General features: G+C 40.7%; 1 protein-coding gene across 1 annotated transcript in view; it reads left to right on the top strand.

Moving 5' to 3' along the window:
• INTS8 (integrator complex subunit 8) overlaps positions 1 to 19,462 on the top strand; it is a gene marked incomplete in the record, with an annotated part of 407,787 nt that overhangs the window by 123,990 nt on the left and 264,335 nt on the right. The window contains 1 exon segment of the mRNA XM_053715214.1: positions 720 to 820. Within this exon segment, the coding sequence (XP_053571189.1) occupies positions 720 to 820 (101 nt within the window).

Genomic DNA, 19,462 nt, shown 5'->3' with positions numbered 1-19,462 from the left:
CTGGCAGCTGTCTGCCAGTACCCAGTTTTCCCAAATTTGCCAGCTTTATTAAATAAAGCACATTTTTTTTTCTGTAGTGTAGCTGCCCCCCATTTCATTTACCCCCCTCCCAGATTGATTTCCCACTCTCTTATCCCACCTCCTCTGTATGATCCCCTCCTTCCCCCTCCCTGCCGCTCTGAGGGTTTGTTTTCCGTAGCGTAGTGGTCCCGCCCCTCCTTACCCTCCCACCATCAATCTGCACCACTGCTCCCCGATGCAGAGAGTGTCACAGAGTGTCTATTTTTTCACTGCTCCACTGGTGGGGCATGCAGAAATAGCATGATCTTGCTACTTTTAGCGAGATTGCGGCAGAGAGAGGCCCAGGACAACATGCTTAACAACCAGCGTCATACAGGGTACGGCGCTGGTCGTTAAGGAGGATAGCAGATGAACGTGCCCTGGAACCTTACAGAAATTTGTCTCTGTGCCACTGGATATTTCTGCAAAATATATTATTATTATTATTTGTGTGTGTGTAACAATAATTGATGTTTACTAGTGCCTTTTTTGTGTGTGTGTGTGTGTGTGTGGTTTTGTTTGTTTTTTTATATCCTAAAAAAAATGTTTTCCTATGAAATATCAGACACTGACTGAACCTCAAGTGTTAAACTTATATAGACTTGTACAGTTATGCCCTTGTGTTTACACTCATTTTTTTTTCTCTTCCTTTTATGCAGGGCATAATAAAGATTTTTTTTGAAGATAATCAAACCTGCAGTTTACCAGATCAGTTCAGACAGTCTGTCCTAAGAGAGCTATTTCAGAAAGCACAGCAGGGGTAAACTAATTGTTTCAAAACTATAATAAATATATTACTTTGTGGGAGATTGAGATTTGTAATTTTTATGTTAGAGTGGACCAGTGACTAGGTAGTAAGGTGGTCATTTTTTTTTATTTATTTTTTAACAATAACAGTTAAATACTTATTTTATTGTTTAAATGAATATAAAGTAGATCTGTATGAATGTAGGCTTTGCTGATATTAGTGCTGGGAGTTGTCTTTAAAACTGATAACAAAAGGGTGGAGAAAGTTTAGCAGCTATCAAAACTAATTATCAAAGTGCTACATATTAACCTACTGTGGCATGCAAATAATATTTCAGTATAGTTTATGTAAAATGGCTGTTACCACGTTGATATCCAGAAGCAACAAATGATTGAACTGCAGATGTGTGACATCAAGATGGTGGTTAAATGTTACTGTATTTTGGAAGCTAAACCCTTGTGTCATTTGCCAGCAGTGCATTAATTAAATATTTAAAATGTATTTTGTTCTGTCAGTTGTACTTTAAACTTTAGCACATATATGCAACAATGAAGAAACAGGGAAAGTTCAGACTACTGATAAAAATATATATTAAATATACAAAATAGAAGGATATTTTCAAACGTACATAATCCTAAGTAGTGGGAATATGGAGGTATAAATTGAACATACTTTTTTTCCCATTTATTGGAGCAGCCATTTTCTAGAGGATTCATACTTGGTTTTTGTTCCCATAATACATGACTGCATATATATAAATCACAGTAATGTCTCTATATCTTGACTGTTCTCATACCAGGCATAGCAAAACGTATTCTTTATCGTACACCTATACCCTAAATCAGTGTTTCCCAACCGCGGTCCTCAAGTACCCCCAATACTCCTGGTTTTTAGTATAGCTGAACTAGAGCACATGTGAAACAATTATCTGATGGATGAGAGCAGTTTGGTTACTGATCAGCTGATTATTTCACCTGTGCACTGGTTCAGCTATAATAAAAACCAATGCGTAAAATATCCAAAGAGTTTAAAGGTAGTTTGTTAGCAGTATATCAAAAAACAATGAATGCTTAAAAGCGTTACCTTGGTGCAGACAACTCCAAGCTGGAGTCCCACTGTAGCGGTTCTCACCAATTTTAGCTAATGCAAGTATAAAACCCAATAATGTTGATAGAGGACTTACCACACCTGTCGGTAGTCATACGGTGCAAGAAAAGACATCTCCATACACGCTACCTCAGTCTTGTAACCGGCGTGTTCCTTGCTGTACAGGAAGTGTATTTCTCTTGTAAGGTATATCCAGTCCACGGATCATCCATTACTTGTGGGATATTCTCATTCCCAACAGGAAGTTGCAAGAGGATACCCACAGCAGAGCTGTTATATAGCTCCTCCCCTAACTGCCATATCCAGTCATTCTCTTGCAACTCTTAACACCCATGGAGGTAGTAAGAGAGAGTGGTAAAAAATAGTTAGTTTATTTTCTTCAATCAAAAGTTTGTTATTCTAAATGGTACCGGAGTTGTGCTGTTTTATCTCAGGCAGAAGTAGAAGAAGAATCTGCCTGAGTTTTCTATGATCTTAGCAGGTTGTAACTAAGATCCATTGCTGTTCTCACATATGTCTGAGGAGTGAGGTAACTTCAGCGGGAGAATGGCGTGCAGTTTATTCTGCTAATGAGGTATGTGCAGTTATAATTTTTTCTAGGATTGGAAATGCTAGAAAATGCTGCTGATACCGAATTAATGTAAGTTAAGCCTGAATACAGTGATTTAATAACGACTGGTATCATGCTTACTCTCAGGGGTATTACCCTTATATAAATACAATATAAAACGTTTGCTGGCATGTTTAATCGTTTTTATATGTGTGTCTGGTGATAAAAATTATTGGGGCCTAATTTTTTCCTGGCCTAGTAACAGTTTCCTGAGGCTTTCCACTGTTGTAGTATGAGTGGGAGGGGCCTATTTAGCGCTTTTTTTGCAGACTGAGACATCCAGTTTTCCTCAGAAGTCCCCTGAATGCTGCAGGACATCTCAAAAGGGCCTAAAGTCGTTTATTGGGGAAGGTATGGCCACAGCAAAGCTGTGGCAGTTGATTGTGACTGTTTAAAAACGTTTGTCGTTTTTTTTATCTGTTTTTTTAACTAAGGGGTTAATCATCCATTTGCAAGTGGGTGCAATGCTCTGTTAGCTGTAAAAATTTTGTTTGTGTAACTGCCTTTTTTCACTGTTTTTCAAATTCTGACAAAATTTGTTTCTCTTAAAGTCACAGTACCATTTTTTATATTTGCTTGTTAACTTGATTTAAAGTGTTTTCCAAGCTTGCTAGTCTCATTGCTAGTCTGTACAAACATGTCTGACATAGAAGAAACTCCTTGTTCATTATGTTTAAAAGCCATGGTGGAACCCCATCTTAGAATGTGTACCAAATGTACTGATTTCACTTTAAGCAATAAAGATCATATTCTGTCTTTAAAAAATTTATCACCAGAGGATTCTGACGAGGAGGAAGTTATGCCGACTAACTTTCCCCACGTGTCAGATCCTTTGACTCCCGCTCAAGGGACTCACGCTCAAATGGCGCCAATTACATCTAGGGCGCCCATAGCGATTACTTTACAAGACATGGCGGCAGTCATGGATAATACACTGTCAGCGGTATTAGCCAGACTACCTGAATTTAGAGGTAAGCGAGATAGCTCTGGTGTTAGACGAAATACAGAGCATACTGACGCTTTAAGAACCATGTCTGATACTGCCTCACAATATGCAGAAGCTGAGGAAGGAGAGCTTCAGTCTGTGGGCAATATTTCTGACTCAGGAAAGATACCTTAGTCTGATATTTCTACATTTAAATTTAAGCTTGAACACCTCCGCGTATTGCTAAGGGAGGTTTTAGCTGCTCTGAATGACTGTGACACAATTGCAGTGCCAGAGAAATTGTGTAGACTGGATAAATACTTTGCAGTGCCGGTGTGTACTGATGTTTTTCCAATACCTAAAAGGTTTACAGAAATTATTACTAAGGAATGGGATAGGCCAGGTGTGCCGTTCTCTCCACCTCCTATTTTTAGAAAAATGTTTCCTATAGAAGCCACCACACGGGACTTATGGCAGACAGTTCCTAAGGTGGAGGGAGCTGTTTCTACTCTTGCAAAGCGTACTACTATCCCTGTCGAGGACAGTTGTGCTTTTTCAGATGCAATGGATAAAAAATTAGGTTACCTTAAGAAAATGTTTATTCAACAAGGTTTTATCTTACAGCCCCTTGTATGCATTGCTCCTGTCACTGCTGCTGCGGCGTTCTGGTTTGAGTCTCTGGAAGAGGCTTTACAGGTAGCGACTCCATTGCATGACATACTTGGCAAACTTAGAGCACTTAAGCTAGCCAATTCTTTTGTTTCTGATGCCATTGTTCATTTGACTAAACTAACGGCTAAGAATTCTGGTTTTGCTATACAGGCGCGTAGGGCGCTGTGGCTTAAATCATGGTCAGCTGACGTGACTTCAAAATCTAAGCTTCTTAACATTCCCTTCAAGGGGCAGACCCTATTTGGGCCTGGTTTGAAGGAGATTATTGCTGATATCACTGGAGGAAAAGGTCATGCCCTTCCTCAGGACAGGTCCAAATCAAGGGCCAAACAGTCTAATTTTCGTACCTTTCGAAACTTCAAGGCAAGTACGGCATCAGCTTCCTCTAATGCAAAACAAGAGGGAACTTTTGCTCCAGACGGTCTGGAGGCCAAACCAGACCTGGAACAAAGGTAAGCAGGCTAAAAAGCCTGCTGCTGCCTCTAAGACAGCATGAAGGAACGGCCCCCTATCCGCTAACGGATCTAGTAGGGGGCAGACTCTCACTCTTCGCTCAGGTGTGGGCAAGAGATGTTCAGGATACCTGGGCGTTGGAAATTATATCCCAGGGATATCTTCTGGATTTCAAGGCTTCCCCCCCAAAAGGGAGATTTCACCTTTCACAATTATCTGCAAACCAGATAAAGAGAGAGGCATTCTTACACTGTGTACAAGACCTCCTAGTTATGGGAGTGATCCATCCAGTTCCAAAGGAGGAACAGGGACAGGGTTTTTACTCAAATCTGTTTGTGGTTCCCAAAAAAGAGGGAACCTTCCGACCAATTTTGGATCTAAAGAGCTTAAACAAATTCCTCAGAGTTCCATCATTCAAGATGGAAACTATTCGTACCATCCTACCTATGATCCAGGAGGGTCAATATATGACTACAGTGGATCTAAAGGATGCTTATCTTCAAGCCCCAAGAATCTTCACAAAGGTTCTAGGGTAGCTTCTGGCGGTCCTAAGACCGCGGGGTACATCAGTGGCCCCTTATTTAGACGACATCCTGATACAGGCGTCAAACTTCCAAATTGCCAAGTCTCATACGGACATAGTACTGGCATTTCTGAGGTCGCATGGGTGGAAAGTGAACGAGGAAAAGAGTTCTCTATCCCCACTCATGAGAGTTTCTTTCCTAGGGACTCTGATAGATTCTATAGAAATGAAGATTTACCTGACGGAGTCCAGGTTATCAAAGCTTCTAAATTCCTGCCGTGTTCTTCATTCCATTCCGCGCCCTTCGGTGGCTCAGTGCATGGAAGTAATCGGCTTAATGGTAGCGGCATTGGACATAGTGCCGTTTGCACGCTTACATCTCAGACCGCTGCAACTATGCATGCTCAGTCAGTGGAACGGGGATTACACAGATTTGTCCCCTCAACTAAATCTGGATCAAGAGACCAGGGATTCTCTTCTCTGGTGGCTATCTCGGGTCCATCTGTCCAAAGGTATGACCTTTCGCAGGCCAGATTGGACAATTGTAACAACAGACGCCATTCTTCTAGGTTGGGGTGCAGTCTGGAACTCCCTGAAGGCTCAGAGATCGTGGACTCGGGAGGAGACACTTCTTCCAATAAATATTATGGAACTGAGATCGATATTCAATGCTCTTCAGGCTTGGTCTCAGTTAGCAACTCTGAGGTGCTTCAGATTTCAGTCGGACAACATCACGACTGTGGCTTACATCAATCATCAAGGGGGGGAACAAGAAGTTCCTTAGCGATGTTAGAAGTCTCAAGTATAATTCATTGGGCAGAGATTCACTCTTGCCACCTATCAGCTATCCATATCCCAGGTGTAGAGAACTGGGAGGCGGATTTTCTAAGTCGACAGACTTTTCATCCGGAGGAGTGGGAACTCCATCCGGAGGTGTTTGCACAATTGATTCATCGTTGGGGCAAACCAGAACTGGATCACATGGCGTCTCGACAGAACGCCAAGCTTCCTTGTTACGGATCCAGGTCCAGGGATCCCAAGGCGACGCTGATAGATGCTCTAGCAAAGCCCTGGTCCTTCAACCTGGCTTATGTGTTTCCACCGTTTCCTCTGCTCCCTCGACTGATTGCCAAGATCAAGCAGGAGAGAGCATCTGTGATTTTAATAGCGCCTGCGTGGCCACGCAGGACCTGGTATGCAGATCTAGTGGACATGTCATCCTTTCCACCATGGACTCTGCCTCTGAGACAGGACCTTCTTCTTCAGGGTCCTTTCCACCATCCAAATCTAATTTCTCTGAGACTGACTGCATGGAGATTGAACGCTTGATTTTATCAAAGCGTGGCTTCTCCGAGTCAGTCATTGATACCTTTAATACAGGCACAAAAGACTGTCACGATGAAAATGTATCATAAGATATAGCGTAAATATCTTTATTGGTGTGAATCCAAGAGTTACTCATGGAGTAAAGTCAGGATTCCCAGGATATTATCCTTTCTCCAAGAAAGTTTGGAAAAAGGATTGTCAGCTAGTTCCTTAAAGGGACAGATTTCTGCCCTGTCTATTCTTTTGCACAAGCGTCTGGCAGATGTTCCAGACGTTCAGGCTTTTTGTCAGGCTTTAGTTAGAATCAAGCCTGTGTTTAAACCGGTTGCTCCGCCATGGAGCTTAAACTTGGTTCTTAAGATTCTTCAAGGAGTTCCTTTTGAACCTCTTCATTCAATAGATATCAAACTTTTATCTTGGAAGGTTCTTTTTTTGGTAGCTATTTCCTCGGCTCGTAGAGTCTCCGAGTTATCTGCCTTACAATGTGATTCTCCTTATCTGATTTTCCATTCGGATAAGGTAGTCCTGCGTACCAAACCTGGGTTTTTACCTAAGGTGGTATCTAACAAGAATATCAATCAAGAGATTGTTGTTCCATCCTTGTGTCCTAATCCTTCTTCAAAGAAGGAACGTCTATTACACAACCTGGACGTTGTTCGTGCTTTGAAGTTTTACTTACAAGCTACTAAAGATTTTCGGCAAACATCTGCTTTGTTTGTTGTCTACTCTGGACAGAGGAGAGGTCAAAAGGCTTCGGCAACCTCTCTTTCTTTTTGGCTAAGAAGTATAATCCGCTTAGCCTATGAGACTGCTGGACAGCAGCCTCCTGAAAGGATTACAGCTCATTCTACTAGAGCTGTGGCTTCCACTTGGGCCTTTAAAAATGAGGCTTCTGTTGAACAGATTTGCAAGGCGGCGACTTGGTCTTCGCTTCATACTTTTTCAAAATTCTACAAATTTGATACTTTTGCTTCTTCGGAGGCTATTTTTGGGAGAAAGGTTTTACAGGCAGTGGTACCTTCCGTTTAAGTACCTGCCTTGTCCCTCCCTTCATCCGTGTACTTTAGCTTTGGTATTGGTATCCCACAAGTAATGGATGATCCGTGGACTGGATACACCTTACAAGAGAAAACACAATTTATGCTTACCTGATAAATTTATTTCTCTTGTGGTGTATCCAGTCCACGGCCCGCCCTGTCATTTTAAGGCAGGTAATTTTTTTCATTTAAACTACAGTTACCACTGCACCCTATGGTTTCTCCTTTCTCTGCGTGTTTTCGGTCGAATGACTGGATATGGCAGTTAGGGGAGGAGCTATATAACAGCTCTGCTGTGGGTGTCCTCTTGCAACTTCCTGTTGGGAATGAGAATATCCCACAAGTAATGGATGATCCGTGGACTGGATACACCACAAGAGAAATAAATTTATCAGGTAAGCATAAATTGTGTTTTTCCGTATTACTCACAGCGTGCAGCGTATCTAGATCACCTGTTTGTTAACACAGGTAAAAGCTGCTACTCGCTCCGGAGCTGCTAGGGCTTTCCAGACCCATGAATTCCAATAAATGAATGTAGCACAAAGTCACAGTTCCATTGCAAAAATAGTCAGGGAGAGATCTTAAAGTTAAAAGTACATCTTTATTATACTTGCATTAAAAGTAGTAATGTTTCCTGCCTCACATGCAGTTCATCAGAGCTTGGATTTGCATGTTACACACAGCTGTTATAACCAAGGTAAGTTTCAACATTGACCAATCGTAATAGAGTTGAACAAACATATTAACCATTTCACTACCTTGTCCTACAACCAGCCATAATAAGTAAGTAAATACTATACAGTATTACAAAAATATCAATCTATACACTTAACACTACAGATTAAAAACAATCATGTGAATGATAAGAAAAAATAGAAACATAATTAAAAATAGAAAATAGCAATACCCTTATAAATGATCTCTACATTGTACAAGCGCAAGCTGGAACTATCTGTCTATTTGTTTGGTATTAGCCACATTAGTATACAAGTTAAATGCAATTATATATAGAAAAAAGGCTATACTTCCACAAATAGTTCAGAACGCAAACTACTAAAGCTGTACAATACGGTACACTGAATCAAAAATTAACGGTCTGTTTTGTGACTGGATTAAGAGGTTCTGATAGAGAAGTTGATATAATCCTTAAAGAATATATATTGCTTATAAATATAATTTACAAAAAGTAATCCCAACGGACATAAACCTATGGAAACTAATATTTATCGTTCAATAACAAACTCTACCTGTCAATGTATAATTTAATATCATTGATCTTATTAATCCCCATCGGACTCCCTGTTCTTAATGTGTAGATCCAGTAAACTTCTCTCCTACTGAGTGCTTTATATCTCCACCCTTTAATCCTAGGTTAACTTGTTCAATTCCTTGAAATTTGAAAAAAATTAAATTTATTGTCATGATTGAAAAAAATGCTTAGCTACTAGTGTTCTCGGTTCTTCAGCCTCCAGGGACAGCAGATGTTCTCTAATCCTATCCTTAAGACCCCTGGAGGTGAGCCCCCCCATACTGAAAATTACAGAAGGTGCATGTAATAAGATAAACTATAAAAGTAGAGTTACAGTTAATACGTTCTCGGATTTTATAAGTTAACCCTGTATTACTAGATGAAAAAGTGTCACCAACACATGCATATTCACAACTCTTGCAGGGTCTCTCCCCACATTTGTAGAAGCCCATTTTACCAGTAAGCCAAGTGCTAGTCCCCTTATTCATATTCCTATTATGGTAGGATTGTTTAGAACTAAAACTCTTAGTAATCTTATCCCCAATTGTGTCAGAGCTAGAGGAAATGAATTTGCAATTTCTGGAAATTAATTTGAGATCTTCATCTCTCTCTAATAATGGCAATCTCTTTTTGATGATACCACAAATATCATCAAATTGTCTGCTAAATTTTGTAATGAAATTTAGACCTCTTTAGATTCTCTATTAAATCCTGACACTAAAGTAGATCGATGATTCAATTCTTTCTGGTCATAACCTTACCACAGGACTTATAGATGGAGGTTATTATCATGTTTCCAATAATCATTTAATCTGGTACAATTGCGTCTTAGCCTGATGTATTGGCCCTTTGGTATACCTTTTTTTAAGTGTCTCGGATGTAAGGAGTCGGCTCTTAAAATGGTATTACCTGAAATTTCTTTCCTAAAGACTTCAGTTATTATTTCCTTATCATTATGGCCCAACAAAACGTCCAAATAGGGTATATTGTTGGTTGAGGCATTGTAAGTGAACCCAAGATTAGCAGTATTGCTATTAAGGTAATTAACAAAAGTACTCAGTTCACTCTCAATGCCCCCCCACACTACCAGAATGTCGTCTATATACCGAGTATATAGTTTGATGTCATTCTTGAAAACATTATCCTCACCAAAAATTTTCAAAATTTCAAAATCAGCAAGAAACAAATTTGCGTAACAAACAAATTTTGCCCCCATTGCTGTTCCTCTTAATTGTAAAAAAAATTCTCCATTGAAAACAAAATAATTGTGATTAAGTAAAAAAGTAATGGCCAGTAAAATAAATTCCACTAGTTTATCATCATAACCTGAGTACCTTTCTCCAACATTGGTGTGTCCGGTCCACGGCGTCATCCATTACTTGTGGGAATATTCTCTTCCCCAACAGGAAATGGCAAAGAGCACAGCAAAAGCTGTCCATATAGCCCCTCCTTGGCTCCGCCCCCCCCAGTCATTCTCTTTGCCGCTCTGAACAAGTAGCATCTCCACGGAGATGGTGAAGAGTATGTGGTATTTAGTTATGCCCGCGCAGGCGACCCCTAGTACTTCTAGCGCGCCAATGCTTGTTACTATGCAACAATTGACGGCAGTAATGGATAACTCCATAGCTAATATTTTATCCAAAATGCCAGCATTTCAAAGAAAGTGCGATTGCTCAGTTTTAAACACTGTAGAGCAGGAGGGCGCTGATGATAATTTATCTGTCATACCCTCACACCAGTCTGAAGTGGCAGTGAGGGAGGTTTTGTCAGATGGAGAAATTTCTGATACAGGAAGAATTTCTCAGCAGGCAGAACCTGATGTTGTGACATTTAAATTAGAGCATCTCCGCGCATTACTTAAGGAGGTGCTATCTACTCTGGATGATTGTGACAATCTGGTCATCCCAGAAAAATTGTGCAAGATGGACAAGTTCCTAGAGGTCCCGGTGCACCCTGATGCCTTTCCAATACCTAAAAGGGTGGCGGACATAGTGAATAAAGAGTGGGAGAAGCCAGGCATACCTTTTTGTCCCTCCTCCTATATTTAAGAAATTGTTCCCCATGGTCGACCCCAGGAAGGACACATGGCAAACAGTCCCTAAGGTCGAGGGGGTGGTTTCTACACTAGCCAAACGCACGACCATTCCCATTGAGGACAATTGTGCTTTCAAAGATGATATGGATAAAAAATTGGAGGGCTTGCTTAAAAATATTTTTGTACAGCAAGGATACCTCCTTCAACCTATATCGTGCATTATTCCTGTCACTACAGCGGCGTGGTTCTGGTTCGAGGAACTGGAAAAGTCGCTCAGTAGGGAGACTCCATATGAGGAGGTCATGGACAGAATTCACGCACTTAAGTTAGCTAATTCCTTTATTTTAGACGCTGCTTTGCAGTTAGCGAAATTAGCGGCAAAAAATTCAGGGTTTGCAATTGTGGCGCGTAGAGCGCTCTGGCTAAAGTCTTGGTCGGCGGATGTATCTTCCAAGACAAAATTGCTTAATATTCCTTTCAAAGGTAAGACCCTTTTTGGGCCAGAATTGAAGGAAATTATTTCAGATATCACTGCGGGAAAGGGCCATGCCCTCCCACAAGATAGGCCTTTCAAGGCTAAGAATAAGTCCAATTTTCGTTCCTTTCGCAACTTCAGGAACGGACCGGCTTCTAACTCTGCAGCCTCTAGACAAGAGGGTAATGCTTCCCAGACTAAACCAGCTTGGAAACCAATGCAAGGCTGGAACAAGGATAAACAGGCCAAGAAGCCTGCTGCTGCTACCAAAACAGCATGAAGGGGTAGCCCCCGATCCGGGACCGGATCTAGTAGGGGGCAGACTCTCTCTCTTTGCTCAGGCTTGGGCAAGAGATGTTCAGGATCCCTGGGCACTAGAAATAGTCTCTCAGGGTTATCTTCTAGAATTCAAGGAACTACCCCCAAGGGGAAGGTTCCACATTTCTCACTTATCTTCAAACCAAATAAAGAGACAGGCATTCTTACATTGTGTAGAAGACCTGTTAAAGATGGGAGTGATACACCCAGTTCCAACTGTGGAACAAGGTCAGGGGTTTTACTCAAATCTGTTTGTAGTTCCCAAAAAAGAGGGAACTTTCAGACCAATTCTGGATTTAAAAATTCTAAACAAATTTTTCAGAGTTCCATCGTTCAAAATGGAAACCATTCAAACAATTTTACCTGCAATCCAGGAGGGTCAATATATGACTACCGTGGATTTAAAGGATGCGTATCTACATATTCCTATCCACAAAGATCATCATCAGTTCCTAAGGTTCGCCTTTCTGGACAAACATTATCATTTCGTGGCTCTTCCATTCAGACTAGCCACTGCTCCCAGAATTTTCACAAAAGTGCTCGGGTCCCTTCTAGACCAAGGGGCATTGCAGTGGCACCTTACCTGGACGACATTCTAATTCAAGCGTCGTCTCTTTCCAAGGCAAAGGCTCATACAGACATCGTTCTAGCCTTTCTCAGATCTCACGGGTGGAAGGTTAACGTAGAAAAGAGTTCCCTGTATCCGTCGACAAGAGTTCCCTTTTTAGGAACAATAATAGATTCTTTAGAAATGAAGATCTTCCTGACAGAAGTCAGAAAGTCAAAGCTTCTAAACGCTTGTCAAGTTCTTCACTCTATTCTGCAGCCTTCCATAGCTCAGTGCATGGAAGTAGTAGGATTGATGGTTGCAGCAATGGACATAGTTCCTTTTGCTCGAATTCATCTAAGACCATTACAACTGTGCATGCTCTAGCAGTGGAATGGGGATTATACAGACTTGTCTCCAAAGATTCAAGTAGACCAGATAACCAGAGACTCACTCCGTTGGTGGTTGTCCCAGGATCATCTGTCTCAGGGAATGAGTTTCCGTAGACCAAAGTGGGTCATTGTCACGACCAACGCCAGTCTATTAGGCTGGGGCGCGGTCTGGGACTCCCTGAAAGCTCAGGGTCTATGGTCTCGGGAAGAGTCTCTTCTTCCGATAAACATCCTGGAATTGAGAGCGATATTCAATGCTCTCCAGGCTTGGCCTCAACTAGCGAAGGCCGGATTCATAAGATTCCAGTCGGACAACATGACGACTGTAGCTTACATCAACCATCAGGGGGGAACAAGGAGTTCCTTGGCGATGAGAGAGGTATCCAAAATCATCAAATGGGCGGAGGATCACTCCTGCCCACCTATCTGCAATCCACATCCCAGGAGTAGACAACTGGGAGGCGGATTACCTGAGTCGTCAAACTTTACATCCGGGGGAGTGGGAACTCCACCCGGAGGTGTTTGCCCAGTTGACTCAATTATGGGGCATTCCAGACATGGATCTGATGGCGTCCCGTCAGAACTTCAAGGTTCCTTGCTACGGGTCCAGATCCAGGGATCCCAAGGCGACTCTAGTGGATGCATTAGTGGCGCCTTGGTCGTTCAACCTAGCTTATGCGTTTCCACCGTTTCCTCTCCTCCCCAGGCTTGTAGCCAGGATCAAACAGGAGAAGGCCTCAGTGATTCTGATAGCTCCTGCGTGGCCGTGCAGGACTTGGTATGTAGACCTGGCGAATATGTCATCGGCTCCACCATGGAAGCTACCTTTGAGACAGGATCTTCTAATACAAGGTCCATTCGAACATCCAAATCTAGTTTCTCTACAGCTGACTGCTTGGAAATTGAACGTTTGATCTTATCCAAGCGTGGGTTTTCAGATTCTGTGATAGATACTCTGGTCCAGGCCAGAAAACCTGTGACTAGAAAGATTTACCATAAAATATGGAAAAGATATATCTGTTGGTGTGAATCCAAGGGATTCTCCTGGAGTAAGATTAAAATTCCTAAGATCCTCTCCTTTCTTCAAGAAGGTTTGGATAAGGGATTGTCAGCGAGTTCTCTAAAAGGACAGATTTCTGCTTTATCTGTCTTGTTACACAAACGACTGGCAGTTGTGCCAGATGTACAAGCTTTTGTACAGGACTTGGTCAGAATCAAGCCTGTTTACAGATCTTTGACTCCTTCTTGGAGTCTAAATTTAGTTCTTTCAGTTCTTCAAGGGGTTCCGTTTGAACCCTTACATTCCATAGATATCAAGTTACTATCTTGGAAAGTTCTGTTTTTGGTTGCTATTTCTTCTGCAAGAAGAGTGTCTGAATTATCTGCTCTGCAGTGTAACCCACCCTATCTGGTGTTCCATTCAGATAAGGTCGTTTTGCGTACTAAGCCTGGTTTTCTTCCGAAGGTTGTTTCCAACAGGAATATTAACCAGGAAATAGTTGTTCCTTCTCTGTGTCCGAATCCAGTTTCTAAGAAGGAACGTTTGTTACACAATTTAGATGTAGTTCGTGCTTTAAAGTTCTATTTAGAAGCAACTAAGGATTTTAGACAAACCTCATCTTTGTTTGTCGTTTACTCTGGTAAGAGGAGAGGACAAAAAAGCTACGGCTACCTCTCTGTCTTTCTGGCTGAAAAGCATTATCCGATTGGCTTATGAGACTGCCGGACGGCAGCCTCCTGAACGAATCACTGCTCACTCCACTAGAGCTGTGGCTTCCACATGGGCCTTCAAGAACGAGGCTTCTGTTGATCAGATATGTAAGGCAGCGACTTGGTCTTCTCTGCACACTTTTGCCAAATTTTACAAATTTGATACTTTTGCTTCTTCGGAGGCTGTTTTTGGGAGAAAGGTTTTGCAAGCCGTGGTGCCTTCCGTTTAGGTAACCTGATTTGCTCCCTCCCTTCATCCGTGTCCTAAAGCTTTGGTATTGGTTCCCACAAGTAATGGATGACGCCGTGGACCGGACACACCAATGTTGGAGAAAACAGAATTTATGCTTACCTGATAAATTACTTTCTCCAACGGTGTGTCCGGTCCACGGCCCGCCCTGGTTTTTTAATCAGGTTTGAAAAATGTCTTTCTCTATACACTACAGTCATCACGGCACCCTATAGTTTCTCCTTTTTTTTCTCCTAACCGTCGGTCGAATGACTGGGGGGGCGGAGCCAAGGAGGGGCTATATGGACAGCTTTTGCTGTGCTCTTTGCCATTTCCTGTTGGGGAAGAGAATATTCCCACAAGTAATGGATGACGCCGTGGACCAGACACACCGTTGGAGAAAGTAATTTATCAGGTAAGCATAAATTCTGTTTTTTAACATTCTTTCGACAGACCCAACACCCAACTCATGGGGAATACAAGAGTATAATGACACTGCGTCAATAGTCGCGAAAGTATAACCATCTTTCCATTCAAAATTTTGTATTAACCTGAGTAGGTGTTTGGTGTCCCGGAGAAAGCCAGGTAAAGACTGCACAATTGGCTGTACATGAGCATCAACCCATTCACCTAACCTCTCCCCCAGGGAGCCAATAGCTGATATAATTGGTCTCCCCGGGGGATTGGTGAGGGATTTGTGTACCTTAGGTAGTTATTTGAAAACAGGCACTCTTGGATGGTCAACAAAAATATAATCACTGGTTTTAACAGTAAGTATTGCATTTTCAGTCCCTAGATCTAGTAAATGTTTTAATTCTCTTTGAAATTTAGCTGTGGGATTAAAGGTTAGTTGCCTGTAGGTAAAAATATCCTCAAGCTGTCTGTAGGATTCTTTAATATAGTCTGTCTTATCAAGAACAACAATAGAGCCTCCTTTATCAGAATCGACTATCACTATATCTGGGTTATTCCTTAATTTATTAAGAGCTGAGATTTATTTTTTATTCAGATTATTAAACTGAGTTTTACCATTAGATTTATTTTTATTGTTTTTTTCAAATAATTCAATAAGATCTTGTTCCAGTATAGAATGGAACAATTCAATTACATTGTTTCTTGCATGAACTGGATAGAAAGTACTAGGTGCAGACTTTTTCACAGATTGTTGTTTGCCTATTGCACTGGAGTAGGCACTCTCATCCTGTATTTCGCAAAGGGACACTATGTCACATAGATCCTTAAAGTCACAATTATCACTCAGAATCTGTATGTCCCCTTGCTCAACACAGGACGCGACTGACCCTGTGACATTATTAAAATGCTTAGTTAAAGTGACCTTGTGTATAAATTTATTGATATCTAGAATAGTATCAAACAAGCTGAAATCCCTAGTGGGAGAAAAACCTAGGCCCTTAGATTATACAGCAATCTCACAAGGTTCCAGTGCAACGGATGATAAATTTATTATTTGTTGTCTTTGTGGTTCTTTTTTCTTCCATTGAGTTCTGCGACTCGGATATCGTGGTGTAAGTTGCGCAGCCTCTGTGGCTTCTCCTGATGTTGGTTTCTCTTTTTCTTTTGCATAATCCATGAGGACTGTCCCGTTTTTTGGCCTCGCCTCCAGTTCAGCATCATTTACCACAGTTGTTCTAATGGAGTAGAAGTTTCAGGCAACGTTACAGTTGGAGTATCAGGAGTAGTGGTCGATATAGAATTGGTATCACTACCACCAGTTGTATTTTCAAAGCTAGAGAATGTTACTTTTCTCTGATTCTTATTCTTATTACTATTAGCAGCTTTGTTAAACTTGTGTTTATTTCTCTGGGTTCTCCTCTCGATGTTCCAGCTGTATACTACTCCTAACTCGTAATCCTTGGAAACATGCTAATAACCTTACCACACGACTTATAGATAGAGGTTATGACCAGAAAGAATTGAATCATCTATCTACTTTAGTGTCAGGATTTAATAGAGAATTATTGTTAAAAGACAAGGTGTGAGATTCCAATAAAAGAGGTTCTGATCAGAGAGGTCTAAATTTCATTACAAAATTTAGCAGACAATTTTATGATATTTGTGGTATCATCAAAAAGAGATTGCCATTATTAGAGAGAGATGAAGATCTCAAATTAATTTCCAGAAATTGAAAATTCATTTCTTCTAGCTCTGACACAATTGGGGATAAGATTACTAAGAGTTTTAGTTCTAAACAATCCTACCATAATAGGAATATGAATAAGGGGACTAGCACTTGGCTTACTGGTAAAATGGGCTTCTACAAATGTGGGGGGAGACCCTGCAAGAGTTGTGAATATGCATATGTTGGTGACACTTTTTCATCTAGTAATACAGGGTTAACTTATAACATTCTAGAACGTATTAACTGTAACTCTACTTTTATAGTTTATCTTATTACATCCACCTTCTGTAATTTTCAGTATGTGGGGCTCACCTCCAGGGGTCTTTAGGATAGGATTAGAGAACATCTGCTGTCCCTGGAGGCTGAAGAACCGAGAACACTAGTAGCTAAGCATTTTTTTCAATCATGATAATAAATTAAATTTTTTCAAATTTCAAGGAATTGAACAAGTTAACCTAGGATTAAGGGGTGGAGATAGATATAAAGCACTCAGTAAGAGAGAAGTTTACTGGATCTACACATTAAGAACAGGGAGTCCGATGGGGATTAATAAGATCAGTGATATTAAATTATACATTGACAGGTAGAGTTTGTTATTGAACGATAAATATTAGTTTCCATAGGTTTATGTCCGTTGGGATTACTTTTTGTAAATTATATTTATAAGTAATATATATTCTTTAAGGATTATATCAACTTCTCTATCAGAACCTCTTAATCCAGTCACAAAACAGACCGTTAATTTTTGATTCAGTGTACCGTATTGTACAGCTTTAGTAGTTTGCGTTCTGAACTATTTGTGGAAGTATAGCCTTTTTTCTATATATAATTGCATTTAACTTGTATACTAATGTGGCTAATACCAAACATATAGACAGATAGTTCCAGCTTGCGCTTGTACAATGTAGAGATCATTTATAAGGGTATTGCTATTTTCTATTTTTAATTATGTTTCTATTTTTTCTTATCATTCACATGATTGTTTTTAATCTGTAGTGTTACGTGTATAGATTGATATTTTTGTAATACTGTATAGTATTTACTTACTTATTATGGCTGGTTGTAGGACAAGGTAGTGAAATGGTTAATATGTTTGTTCAACTCTATTACGATTGGTCAATGTTGAAACTTACCTTGGTTATAACAGCTGTGTGTAACATGCAAATCCAAGCTCTGATGAACTGCCCGTGAGGCAGGAAACATTACTACTTTTAATGCAAGTATAATAAAGATGTACTTTTAACTTTAATATCTCTCCCTGCCTATTTTTGCAATGGAACTGTGACTTTGTGCTACGTTATAATAAAAACCAGGCCTGTTGGGGTACTTGAGGACCGCGGTTGGGAAACACTGCCCTAAATGATTCTATCAGTAGAATTTTATGCCGCTTTGTTTTATGGGTGAAGACACTGCCTTATTTATTCGAACTCTGTATATAGCTGGGCATTCAAGGACGATGCCTGCACAGGGTAAAACATAAGTCTGGCTGTAGCTATACAAGTCTCTTGTCCAGAAGAAAACTGCCTGAACAATAGTTAACCTGTATTGTTTGAACCAAATAGGAATAACTGCATTTGCTCAATAATAAAATAGCTGTATGTGTGTGTGTGTGTGTATATATATATATATATATATATATATATATATATATATATATATATATATATATATATATATATATATATATAAATAAAATAACTCCATATTTAATTTGTGTTTCTCCAACATTGGTGTGTCCGGTCCACGGCGTCATCCATTACTTGTGGGAAATGTTCTCCCCCACAGGGAAAGGCAAGGAGAGCACACAGCAAGAGCTGTCCATATAGCTCCCCCTCTGGCTCCGCCCCCCAGTCATTCTCCTTGCCGCTCTGAACAAGTAGCATCTACCACGGGGATGGCGAGGAGTTTGTGGTGTTAGTTGTAGTTTTTTATTCTTCTATCAAGAGTTTGTTATTTTAAAATAGTGCTGGCTTGTACTATTTACTCTATAACAGAAAACAGAATTTATGTTTACCTGATAAATTACTTTCTCCAACGGTGTGTCCGGTCCACGGCGTCATCCTTACTTCTGGGATATTCTCTTCCCCAACAGGAAATGGCAAAGAGCCCAGCAAAGCTGGTCACATGATCCCTCCTAGGCTCCGCCTTCCCCAGTCATTCGACCGACGTAAAGGAGGAATATTTGCATAGGAGAAATCATATGATACCGTGGTGACTGTAGTTAAAGAAAATAAATTATCAGACCTGATTAAAAACCAGGGCGGGCCGTGGACCGGACACACCGTTGGAGAAAGTAATTGATCAGGTAAACATAAATTCTGTTTTCTCCAACATAGGTGTGTCCGGTCCACGGCGTCATCCTTACTTGTGGGAACCAATACCAAAGCTTTAGGACACTGATGATGGGAGGGAGCAAATCAGGTCACCTAGATGGAAGGCACCACGGCTTGCAAAACCTTTCTCCCAAAAATAGCCTCAGAAGAAGCAAAAGTATCAAATTTGTAAAATTTAGTAAAAGTGTGCAGTGAAGACCAAGTCGCTGCCTTACATATCTGATCAACAGAAGCCTCGTTCTTGAAGGCCCATGTGGAAGCCACGGCCCTAGTGGAATGAGCTGTGATTCTTTCAGGAGGCTGCCGTCCGGCAGTCTCGTAAGCCAATCTGATGATGCTTTTAAGCCAAAAAGAGAGAGAGGTAGAAGTTGCTTTTTGACCTCTCCTTTTACCAGAATAAACAACAAACAAGGAAGATGTTTGTCTGAAATCCTTTGTAGCATCTAAATAGAATTTTAGAGCACGAACTACATCCAAATTGTGCAACAAACGTTCCTTCTTTGAAACTGGATTCGGACACAAAGAAGGCACGACTATCTCCTGGTTAATGTTTTTGTTAGAAACAACTTTCGG

The sequence above is a fragment of the Bombina bombina genome, chromosome 5 (genome assembly GCF_027579735.1).
Source record: "Bombina bombina isolate aBomBom1 chromosome 5, aBomBom1.pri, whole genome shotgun sequence".
Classification (NCBI taxonomy): domain Eukaryota; kingdom Metazoa; phylum Chordata; class Amphibia; order Anura; family Bombinatoridae; genus Bombina; species Bombina bombina.
Note: the sequence above shows the minus strand (reverse complement) of the source record. Positions and strands in the feature narration are given on the sequence as shown.